This window comes from Penaeus chinensis, chromosome 36 (genome assembly GCF_019202785.1).
Source record: "Penaeus chinensis breed Huanghai No. 1 chromosome 36, ASM1920278v2, whole genome shotgun sequence".
Classification (NCBI taxonomy): Eukaryota; Metazoa; Arthropoda; class Malacostraca; order Decapoda; family Penaeidae; genus Penaeus; species Penaeus chinensis.
The window spans coordinates 27,370,246-27,382,745 of NC_061854.1; the positions used below are offsets into that span (position 1 = coordinate 27,370,246).

The 12,500-nt window shown below is 37.3% G+C and overlaps 2 protein-coding genes across 7 annotated transcripts in view; one reads left to right on the forward strand and one right to left on the reverse strand.

The window, feature by feature from the left end:
- LOC125045101 (carbohydrate sulfotransferase 13-like) overlaps positions 1 to 7,266 on the forward strand; it is a 46,532-nt gene extending 39,266 nt beyond the window's left edge. For all 5 annotated transcript variants that reach the window (XM_047642206.1, XM_047642207.1, XM_047642204.1 and 2 more), the window contains exons 3-7: positions 571 to 711; positions 1,477 to 1,631; positions 2,774 to 2,856; positions 4,153 to 4,359; positions 6,013 to 7,266. In XM_047642206.1, the coding sequence (XP_047498162.1) occupies positions 571 to 711; positions 1,477 to 1,631; positions 2,774 to 2,856; positions 4,153 to 4,359; positions 6,013 to 6,382 (956 nt within the window). In that variant the 3' untranslated portion in view covers positions 6,383 to 7,266. The remainder of the gene's footprint in view (positions 1 to 570; positions 712 to 1,476; positions 1,632 to 2,773; positions 2,857 to 4,152; positions 4,360 to 6,012) is intronic.
- Positions 7,267 to 9,344: 2,078 nt separating this feature from the next.
- The window catches only part of LOC125044794 (probable inactive 1-aminocyclopropane-1-carboxylate synthase-like protein 2), a 7,296-nt gene continuing 4,140 nt past the window's right edge, over positions 9,345 to 12,500 (reverse strand). The window contains exons 7-10 of one of the 2 annotated variants that reach the window (XM_047641752.1): positions 12,324 to 12,497; positions 11,772 to 11,891; positions 11,349 to 11,396; positions 9,345 to 9,859 (exon numbers count right to left, since the gene is read on the reverse strand). In XM_047641752.1, the coding sequence (XP_047497708.1) occupies positions 11,356 to 11,396; positions 11,772 to 11,891; positions 12,324 to 12,497 (335 nt within the window). In that variant the 3' untranslated portion in view covers positions 9,345 to 9,859; positions 11,349 to 11,355. Of the gene's footprint in view, positions 9,860 to 11,333; positions 11,397 to 11,771; positions 11,892 to 12,323; positions 12,498 to 12,500 lie in introns of both variants that reach the window. The other variant, XM_047641753.1, reaches the window with a different exon arrangement.

The following is a 12,500-nucleotide window of genomic DNA, read 5'->3' on the forward strand; positions in this document are numbered from 1 at the left end:
TATATATATATATATATATATATATATAACATATATATACATATATATACATATACATATGCATATATATATACATATATATACATATATATATAATATATAATATATTTATATAAATATATAATGAATATATATGTATATATATGTATACATATATATATATGCATGTATATAATGTGTGTATATATATGTATATATATGTGTATATATATAATTTGTATATATGCACACACTGTATATCTGTGTGTGTAAATATACATATACATATACATATACATATACATATACATACACACATACACAGTTATGTATAACACGGAAGGTTGTGAAGTAGAACAAACCCTAGTTTAGACATCGAAGAATGATGCGAAGAAAGTACAAGGCCTTGGTCCTTTGGGAGTTAAACTCTCAAATTAGATAGATATATAGACAGATAGATAAACAGATAGATAGATAAATAAATGGATAAAGGAGAAAACAAAATATGATAACATTACCAAGACCTCCCGCCCAGGTCCAGCCCTCTCATGCAAATTTGTCCCCCTCGCTAACACCTGTGGTCCCCTGCAGAGTTGGAGTTCAGCCGCAGCTATTGGCACCCGCCCTCCCAGGCACTGGAGAGGGAAGACCAAAGACAAGGCACACTTCACTGGGAAAAGAGTGACCTCGAGAAGGCACTGAAAGAGAGCATTAAGACGGATGAACCAGCAGGTATAGATATAAAAGGATGAGTGAAAGGAAAGGAAATATGATGTCAATTTGATTTTTCTCCTTTCCTTTCTCTCTTTCTTTCTCTTTTTCTGTTTGTTTGTTTGTTTGTTTGTTTGTAATTTCGTTCGAGGTTTTTAGTGTTACAATATACCTATGGTTTCAGATAAGAAGATTAGAAGGAAAAGACACTTGTAGATTGATATCTTTTAACACATAGATTCTCGACATATTTAACCCATCACTTACAAAAAACGAAGATATTCTAAACGTTTATGTAGCTGAATCCCCCCCCCCCCCCCCCCGCGCCTACTAAATGTTCCCACCTTCTCCCTCTCCCTCATTCCTCGAAGTTATATTTCCCATGTATGCTCTTACCTTATCTCCCCTCCTCCGCCTTACCTGCCCCCCTTGTATTTATCATCTTACCCCTCCTCCCCCCTACATTTCCTCCGCGTTCCCCGTCCCTCCCCACATTTCCAACCTAACCCTCCCTCACTCTCCCCCACCTTTCCCCTCCTCAGTGTCGACCACAATATTCCCCACGCTTAATACCTCCCCTCCTCATTCCCGACCATACCTCCACCTTTTCATCCCCCCCTACCTTTCGTGCCTCCCTCACCCTCGACCATACCACCCCTCCCTCACGTTGCCTCGCTTCGCCTCTCAGTCAAGTCACACCCATAATTACAACACTCATTGCTTATTCATCATCGATCTTTTTTCACCTTTCTCTCACCGCCTTTGCTCACCCTTGTCCCTCCAAAGAATCTCTCGGGCCGAAGGAGAGGAACGAGAACTTGCAACGCCGCCTTCAGGAGACATGCAAGACGCTCAACATCACCCTGCCCATCAAACCATACATGCTCAGCCACCTGCACTTTGACCATACACGCAAACTCCTCTATTGCTACGTGCCAAAGGTGAGTGTGTGTGTGTGTGTGTGTGTCTGTGTGTGTGTGTGTGTGTGTGTGTGTGTGTGTGTGTGTGTGTGTGTGTGTGTGTGTGTGTGTGTGTGTGTGTGTGTGATGTTATGTTATGTTATGTTATTATCATCTTCATTGTTTATTGTCATAATTATTACCATTGTTATCGTTATCATTGGTTTCATTATCATGATCATTGTAATAATCGTAGTCCTTTTACTCTTTTCATTATGAAAATTGCCCTCGTTTATATAAATGTTGCTCTTTTAGTTTCATTACCTTGATGTATTATTTCTTTCAATATTTCAATTGTCACTTTTGTCGCTACCACAACCATTATTTTTATTGCACATATTTTCGATGTTGTTGGCAATTCTTACTGATGTTTTGATTTTTCATTTTAATTTTGCTCTCGTTGTGTTATAAAGTTTATCATGACACCGGTGGCGGTATCTGCATGGCTATGGAATATTCGTATCGAGGTAGGATGCGCCACCTGCCGAGGGACAGGGTTCACTTTCCCGCCCTCTCATGTCGGTCCTTTCCGCCACTCGGGGCATGGGGAGCTGTCAGCGGCCACGGAGAAGTTCCCACCGATCTCCAGGTTCCGCAGCACATCTTTTCGTACACAGATTCTTTCTTGTTCTGCCATATTTCGCCAGGTTCTGTCCCGGACGATGGTCCATCGGGTCATTCAGGAATGGCACTTAACCGGCTTCTTCCGGGAAGGCCATTTCGCAAGGAACTTTGACCTGTGATCGTTGTTCTGCTCTCTCATGAACGAGATTTCTATGTTCACTGATTCATAAATGATACTTATCAGGATCTTTCATGAATCAAATTTCAAATGAGAGACATGTTACACACATATATATACATGCATACGTAATCACACACACAGACATACGCATATGTACGTACAAGCGCTTCACTTTCTTGCTTCCTATTTTCCTCCTTCCTGCTATGTTCTTCGTTTTGGTTTATTCCTTATCTTATCTTTTCGTTTTCCACTTCCTTATACATACCTCCATCCCTTGTTTTCCTGTTTTCCTGCCATGTCTTTTTCCTGTTACCTTCCGTGATCGTAGCTCATCCTGCCTTGCGTGTCCCCTCATGTCTGACCAGCTGGCGATCCACAGGTGGCGTGCACCAGCTGGAAGAGAGTCTGGATGAAGATTATTGGAAAGGTCTCACCTGACAAGGACCTGAGCACGATCGGCAGGTAAGTAAAGGTGATACAGCCATAAAGGTGATCGTTCTCTCACTCACCGACTCACCTGTCCGTCTACTTATCTGTTTTTTAAAACCTGTGTTAAGTGCCCATCGTTCCGTACCTTTATGTATCTGTAGTGCAAAATATTTTTACGTAAACGGACAAATCACTTTTTTTCCATATAAGAGAAATAAGCATGATATTGCTAGTGAGTCACTACACGATGTAAATTGCAAAGCATTAGTGTTGAAAATTAGCATGCACCTAGCGTCAAAACTGCACATTAAAATCGATACACTAGCTGGCACTTTATTGATCGAAATTGTTAATAACCATGACTATCATTCAATCTATGAATATCATCAGAACTCGGTACGACTTTCTCCTCGTATAAACGCTTTCAATCATTCGTTTCGCGTCATAAGTGCCGTCACGATCCTGCTAATTGGCATCTGTAATTATGATTCTGCGATTAATTGAGTCTACTCGAAAATTGCGATGAAATTCGTTCATGTCCACAAACATACATTTCATAAAACCTCTTTCATATCTTTCCTATATTTGTCGCAATGAACACGGTTCACCTTAATTTATCAAATAGCTGTCATTTGCATTATATTTATGATTATAACTTTCTATAAAAGTCATCAGTAACTGAATTAAAATACTGAAGTAAATTTCAACATTTTTACATATAAATACAAATATAAAAACAATCATCAAAGGCTTAGTTATGCGAAGTGAAGGCTTAACCTCGGATCTGTGGGAGACTCCGGCCCATTTCTAATTCGCTCTTAATAGACGTAATGACATTCAGATATAAATAAAATAAGCGAAAATTCATGCCATGTTACAGCAGCACAGCACTCCGACAATGCTTCCGTCACTGTAGCTTGAAAGCTTGCTTCGCTCATATGTGATTCGAAAATGTTACTATTTTATAAAACGTAACTTCTCTAAACCTTGATTGTGAAATGACTGATGGGACTGCAGATATCTAATGCAAAGCTTTATATGTCATGGTAAAACTGTCACCAATCGCCCGAGTCTTCGTCCAAAGAAGTGTCATTGTTGATATGCCGCAGCAATATTTATTTTCCTCTGCGTTACTACATTTGAATTTTTGATCGCAGACAAAATTTTAAGCATGTGGATCTAGACAGGTGATTAGATAAACAGATATTGGTTTACCTGTGAATAAGGAGTCGTATGGGTAGACAGATAAATAAAAAATATATGTAAAGTGATATGCAAAACCCCTTCAGCAGCCTTGTTCCCTCTCAGTCACACTCCGTTCGCCCCCAGGTACACCGTGCACACCTCCGTCCCCAACTTGGCCTCTCAGAAGGCGATGGTCGACGAGGCGCTCGCGACGTACAAAAAGTTTCTTTTCGTCAGACATCCTTTCGACCGCGTCCTGTCGGCCTTCAAGGATAAGCTGGAGAGTACCGATAAGACGAGTGTCTACGACTTCCATAAGGAGATCGGAGCTAAGATACAGAAAAAGTACAGGTGAGAAGTGGTTGTCTTTCTTAAGAATAGCTGCATGGTGGTAAGAATGAGGTTTGTATTTTTATATAAGAACAATAACGTTTAATCAACTGCATAAAGAAGGTGCATTTTAATGAAACACGGTTGAATTATTTAAATTGCTTATTGGAATGTCCCAGCATGATCAGTTTCATTACCTCTTTTGATTAGCTAGTTTGTTTTTAAAGAAAAAATCACGGATCATGTTTGATGCCCATTGCAAATTGTCCACTTCTCAATAATATCTGATGACACGGGGATAAAGAAAGAGAAGAAAATATATTATGTAGGGCACATGTCATGTAAGAGATATGATTATTACCACGAACATAATTTTAAAAATTACCATCACTTTTATTAACAATAGCATCCCAGCTAATGTCATCTGAAACCGTCACTGCCCGAGCGGTGCAGGGTCGCAACCCTCCAGCACCTGAGAGGTAGCACTTCCATTATGTTGAACCCCAAAGTGAAACTGGCTTTTTCCTAGAGTGTGCTAACGGCTGTTTTATGGAATGGAGCTCTTCGTTGTCTTGAATAAAAGCTTAGGATATTTGCTTTACTTCTAGTAATTATAACTACATCGAGTAAATCTTTCTTACTATCTCACCAAGCACCATTGGCTAAAGACGGTGACGTCATTTACCTCCGCCTTATTTTCATGCCTGTCAGTATGTGCGATATGTTATGAAAAGTACTTTCTCAGGATATTTTCTTTAAAAAATTGTTAATTATTAACAATGGTGAACAAACAAATGAAAATAGGAAAAGTAAAGAAAATAAAGAAACCCTATCAACATTGGCAAAGGAGGCGAGGCTTAACTCGGCAGCTGCCAACTAGGCTTTTCATCAAGACAGAGTGGTGCTACCTGTCTTATAAGTACCTTGCTAGCACGAAGCCAAGTTGCCGCGACAATCTGACATTTCTCTCTGCTAACAGAAAAAAAAAATCGTCACCGGCTTGAATCCACCAATCAGATATATGTCCGCCCAGTGATCAGAATTACATTATACTGTTATTTATGAGCATAATCGCTTGCAGGTGTTCTCTGCAACTCCGTACCACGTGAGGCTGCACAGAGCCACTTCTGCTGTGCTGCAGCCAGCAGTCAGCATGTAATAATCATGTCAAATGACAATTATTAACACGTACTTAACGTGAAAGTCAACAGAATCTAATACAGTTAAGTCTAGGCACAATAGCTGTGTCAAAGAACTTAAGATAATGTTTATGCAATATTGTCAGGTCTTGCAACCTCTAGACACCTGTCTTCCTGTCTTATTTTCAAAAGTACTTGATTTTTGCTTACGTGTTTATATCGTATATCATTCAGACAACCTTGCGAAAAATGTTGGAGGCTTAAAGCAAACTATCCAGTATGATGACTACGTCCTCCCGCCTCCTCCCATATTCCTTTTATGATTAGTAACCTCAGACCGTGCAGGTTATCATAAGATATCCAGTTATAGGTAAATAAAACTTTCTTTTTTACTATCGTCTCTACAGGAACCCATAAACACTATTATTCACCAGTTCACTTCGTCCGTTATTATTACTGTTATCATCATTATTGTTATGATTATCATCCTAATGTGTGTCTGTTATTAACCTGAAGCCTCTGTCCCGTTTTCCAGAACCGAAGGGGCGTCTCCAGAGGGTCACAACACGACCTTCTCCGAGTTCATCCGTTTCATCTCGGAGCCCGGCCACGGCACCTTCGAGCAGAGGAACGAGCACTGGCTGTCCATTCACGAAATGTGCAACCCGTGCGCCATCAAGTACGACTTCGTAGGCAAGTACGAGAACCTCAAGGAGGATGCCAATTACGTGCTGGACTGGATGGGTGTCAAGGACCTGGTGAAGGCTTTCCCCGCGTCCGACCGGCCGTTCTTCGCGCGCCGCTATGACCCCAAGTACTTCAGTCAGCTCAGCCACAGCGACAAGATGGCCTTCTTCACCAAATATCTCGCGGATTTTGTGGCCTTCAGTTATGACTTTGTCTGACCCAAGAGGATTTCGTTTGTATATGAATTTGTTGTAACAAATTACCAATAAGAAAATAAAGTGTGTTTATATGCGTACTTAAGTAGTTGTTTAGATACGAGACAGAGAACTGTGCTCAGAAGAACCATCTACTATATTTTGAACAGATGTATATTTCTGATACTTTTGTTATTTCACGGAAAGTTCCTCCTCAGTTCAGAGTTGTCTAAGGAAAACTGAATTTCTTTGTATCCTTAGCTCCACGATTTGTTTTTATTTTTCTGTGTGATCTTATAGCTTACCTTTTATCGAAAATTGTCTTTTGTTTGGTCTTTCTTTGTAGTTCAAGTCCTTCAAATGAAGTGCCCTTACAATGGCTGCACTTTGTCCACAGCAGCGCCCTCTAGAGTAAGCATGTGATGACTGTGATGATTTTCTAAACAATAGTTTCACTTTGTATACTTGACTGGCCTCTTCTTCATTTGTGAGACCATCGATATCTGTTCTTTAACTTCTTTTGTGTGAACCTCCTGGTACAGGTTCATGTTAATAACTCGTTTTTTTCGTTTCTTCGCCCGGACTGTTTAACACTGATTGTACCTACTTGTATAAAAGTTGGGTTTGACCACAGTACATTTGTGTGTGTGTGTGTGTGTGTGTGTGTGTGTGTGTGTGTGTGTGTGTGTGTGTGTGTGTGTGTGTGTGTGTGTGTGTGTGTGTGTGTGTGTGTGTGTGTGTGTGTATTATTACTACGGTGGGCCTTCTAGATTTAAGCCAAGCAATCATTCTGCGTGTGACTAAAAATATATTGATTATTCAAAAGACTATAGTGTTTGTAGTGTTTTGTAAAAGTGACAATTCACATGTTCAATCCGTCGAACAGCTTTTGTCTCTATTTCCTATAATTGTCTTTTCATTAACCCCAACCATTTCTGTTCTTTTTTATTTCTTAATTTCACACAAACACACACACAAACACACACACACACACACACACACACACACACACACACACACACACACACACACACACACACACACACACACACACACACACACACACACACACACACACACACACACACACACACACACACACACACACACACACACACACACACACACACACACACACACACACACACACACATATATGTATGTATGAGATATATATATATATATATATATATATATATATATATATATATATATACACACACACACATATACATATACATATACATATACATATACATATACATATACATATACATATACATATACATATACATATACTTATACATATACATATACATATACATATATAAATATAAAAAGTATGTATATATAAACATATATACAGAATATTTGTGTATATAAACATAAGCATATACATATACATATACATATATAAATATAAAAAGTATGTATATATAAACATATATACAGAATATTTGTGTATATATATATACATATATATATACATATATACATATACACATACACATATAGACATATATGTATGTGTGTATATATATATACACATAAATATGTGTATATATATTTATATAAAATATGGTTATATATACATACATATATGAATACATATATGTATATACAAATATTTATATACATACTTTTTATATATGTTCATGTATATATATATATATATATCTATATCTATATCTATATCTATATCTATATCTATATCTATATCTATTATATATATATCTATATATATATATGATAGATAGATAGATAGATAGATAGATAGATAGATAGATCGATAGATAGATAGATAGATAGATAGATAGATAGATAGATAGATAGATAGATAGATAGATAGATAGATAGATAGATAGATAGATAGACAGATAGATTGATGGATGAATATACATATAGATACATACATTTTATATATATATACATATATACATATATATATAAATATATTTGTGTGTGAAGATGGACATGCACACGCACACGCACACACACACACGCACGCGCACACGCACGCGCACACGCGTGTGCCTGTGCGTGTGCGTGTGCGTGTGCGTGTGCGTGTGCGTGTGCGTGTGCGTGTGCGTGTGCGTGTGCACGTGCGCGTGCGCGTGCGCGTGTGCGTGCGTGTGTGTGTGTGCGTGTGCGTGTGCATGTCCATCTTCACACACAAATACTATAGTGGCATATATGATGGTAAGCTGTTATTTCCTTTAGTGCCAATTCTGAGACAGGATGAAAGGAGAGGTATGTTTAATGCTGACTATATAAAGATCTGGGGCATCATTTTAGCTTTTGTTTGGGGGGTAGGGATGGGTAGGTGAACAAATCTACTCTAGGGGCATTTTTAAACTATAACCAGACCTATATAGATATAATTTAACAAAAAATGAATAAACAAAAAAATATATAACTTAAAAATTGTGTCCATTTGAGGGGACAAAGTAGATCTTGTTGAGGGCAAAAATAAATCTTACTGAAAATTTTCTGCCACATCAACATCTAAGGTCAACATCTATGATTGTGAAAAGGGCAGAGAGGGGGAGCTGATGAGGCATATCATAAGGTCAAAGTTGCTAGAAGGGGAATGAGTTAAAAAGTTGGGAGCATTATGATAAAGTATTGTGGTGAAAAGAGCAAAAATTTATTTAACGTTTAGGATAAGTGGATAGAGTAAAGGGATGAAAAAAAGGAAAAGGGAAGGAGGAAAAGAAAAGACCATGCAAAATCACTTGAGATGAGGGCTGACATCCAAGGTAGAGGTGATCCCCTCTACCATGGGCCTCAGTCCCTGTCCCCTAAGCCCCCACCCCCACCCCCATAACAACAAGCAAGGGATGGGGGGGGGAGGCCAAAAGTCTTGGGTGGGGGGAAACTGCCCCCCACCTTAGCTTCCCTAATGGATACCCCTGATCATAAGAGAAAATGACTTCACTTCTGCACATATTCACAAATTGAATAATAAGGATAAAAAATACATGAATATTTTCTTATTTTCATTCATTATATCTGAAATAATTTTCATATGAAAATGGACTTGCATGGAAAAGTATTATTCCAAGGCTACACTCAAAAGATTCACTGGTATCTTCAATCTCTGTTTTAACAAAAACAAGGTATTGCAGAAAATACTTAGATAGTTCCTAACTTAGAAGAAAATAATATCAATCACATCTTTAATCAATGGTCTAATATTCACAGAGTTAATAACAGTAGTTTACTGTGACACAAAGCACAGGAAATACATAAATACTAGTATCACAGTAAAAATAATGAAAATATATGCATTCCTTTAAAAAATATAAATACAAAAATGTGATAAAAGCTAATAATACCCAGAGTAAAAGTAATATATGTCATTTTTTCAACATCCATCCAGCAATTAAAACAAATAAAACAACATGGAACACCACATTCACAAACCAATCTTCACAACAAATAAATCCAAAATATTTGCCATCTTCCTTGTATTTCCCTGTTCTCCTTTCCGACTGGATTCTGAAAAAAAATTTATAATAATTTCTTCTTTATCCAACGTCAGCCACACAAAGAAAATCCACAAAAAAAATTAAAAATTGTATTAGTCATATAACATTATTTGCCTAAACATTTATACTAAATAAAAAATGAAAATCAAATTTGGCATTTATAATAATATGCTTATGATAATCTTCATTATAACCCTCTACTTCTTCCTTCTAAGTAAAAGATCAAATGCAAAGGGAGTAAGTATGACCGTAAATAAACATTTCTTTTCCAGAACTAGGAGAGTCCCTCTGCAACTTCAGAAACTCAAAATGTGTGGGAAGTATTATATCTAAACATTCACTGAAAAGCAGTTATTGCAAACAATGCAAATTTATTATATTTTCCTCTTGTGGACAGAAAAACTTTCATTTCTCTCTATTCCCAAATTGCTTGAACTAATTTAATTTGAAGTCTGATTCATATTCCTCAGACTGATTTTTTCTCTCTCTCAAGAATTAGAAGACTTGCTTGAATGCACAGAGACAGACAGACAGACAGACAGACAGAGAGAGAGAGAGAGAGAGAGAGAGAGAGAGAGAGAGAGAGAGAGAGAGAGAGAGAGAGAGAGAGAGAGAGAGAGAGAGAGAGAGAGAGAGAGAGAGAGAGAGAGAGAGAGACAGACAGACAGACAGACAGACAGACAGACAGACAGACAGACAGACAGACAGACAGAGAGAGAGAGAGAGAGAGAGAGAGAGAGAGAGAGAGAGAGAGAGAGAGAGAGAGAGAGAGAGAGAGAGAGAGAGACACACACACACACACACACACACACACACACACACACACACACACACACACACACACACACACACACACACACACACACACACACACACACACACACACACACACACACACACAAACACACCTGAGAATATTGATCAAGCAAACAGATTCACAGAAGCTCTTCTTTATATCTATTATCAGTAAAATATAAAAAAAAAATCATTTCAACCCCAAACCGACAGGCATGATACATACATACCCACTTTGAGTTTACTTTATTAATTGTTTTTACACTTATAATGGCTCCATTTGCATTAAGTCACCAATGAGCCGATTATGACTACTACTTGTCTCACTTGTTCACCCTTTTCCTTGATTTTCGAAAATATTTAATGTTTTCTTATTTAGCCACTACTAATGTCAGTAACATTATAGTAATTAAAATATATATAATAAAAATAACACCATCGACACTATTTTTTAAAAATTGCTTTTCCCACAAATTCAAGGAAAGGTGATATCAGGTAAGGTCACATGAGCTTCTAATTAACTCCTTTGTGGCTAGAGCCATCTAGGCAGAGACATCATTTTTCCATTAGGTTAACAATATTACAGATACTACTCCTGTAACAAACCAAATGATTGGACTTTTAAAAGAATATTTGTACTTCCTCTTAAGAAGATATCTTAGTGTAGTATTTAGGAGTTTCATGCTTACAGCAATATGATTTACCTCACTATCACCTTCGATTACTGATGACTGCTCCTAACCTTCTCAGACCTGAAACAAGAGTGCAGGTCTTAAAAGATTATCATTCATATATAAAAAAGGCTGAAAATTGGTTTATTTTGAATAGAAAACTGGATATTTTTATCTATTGGAAAAAAGTGTATATTCCACATAAAAATACAAAAGTCCAAACAAAATACAGCTTTTCCTTTCTCAGAAATTCCTTTTAATTATCTTTTATGTAATGTATAATACAATGGAGGTAAAAATCCCTTAAAAACATATAATTATTTAGTTCTTTACAAGTCATCACACAATATTCAACACAAAGAGACTAATAAAACTTTCTGAATATACATAATTTGATATTCATGTGAATATCACAAAATCTGTAACAAATTTGAAACAAAGGAAATGCTCTGGCACCTTCTTGCAATTCTTCTTCAGGTACAGAGAAGAGAATCCTGAACCACCCTGGTTCAGAGCAGTGGAACTTGGTACCTGGGATGATGCTCACTCCAGCATACAGGAAGGCCCGGCACAATTCTGCCAATAGAGTAGCTACATTTATTCCTTAGTTCATGTAAAGAATATAAATGCTCACCATAAAAAATATAAATACTGACATTTTTAATAAATGTTGCTTAGCTATTCCTGTTTACTGATAAACAAGCAGTACATTACACAGAGCTTTGAAGGATGGAATATTTTACCTTAGTTTAATTAAATGCAGTATTTTTCATGTATCACATTTATTTTTCTACATTTAATTAAATGCATCTATCTAATTATTTTAATATGTAGATACAAAGGTGAAAGATTATATGCACATAATAAAATGCAACTGGGATCAACTTTTGCTGTGAGAGATATATAGTTGCTATAAAGAACAATATTTCCACAGGTAACACTACATTTATATTTTCCACAATCCATTGGGTACATAACCATTTACCTCTCATACTACACTATGCTTACCATACTCGGCTTCCACAGTAGGCTCAGTGAGGAAGGGCTGAAAGTTTGCCCAGAGGAAAAAGGCTCCTTTGGCTTCTAGCACTTGGATCTGGAGCTCCTCCATCATGTCACAAGCCCTTGCATATGCTTCAGCCAGTTTCTTTCTGCTTGAGTCAAGGAAGTTGTCACACCAAACTG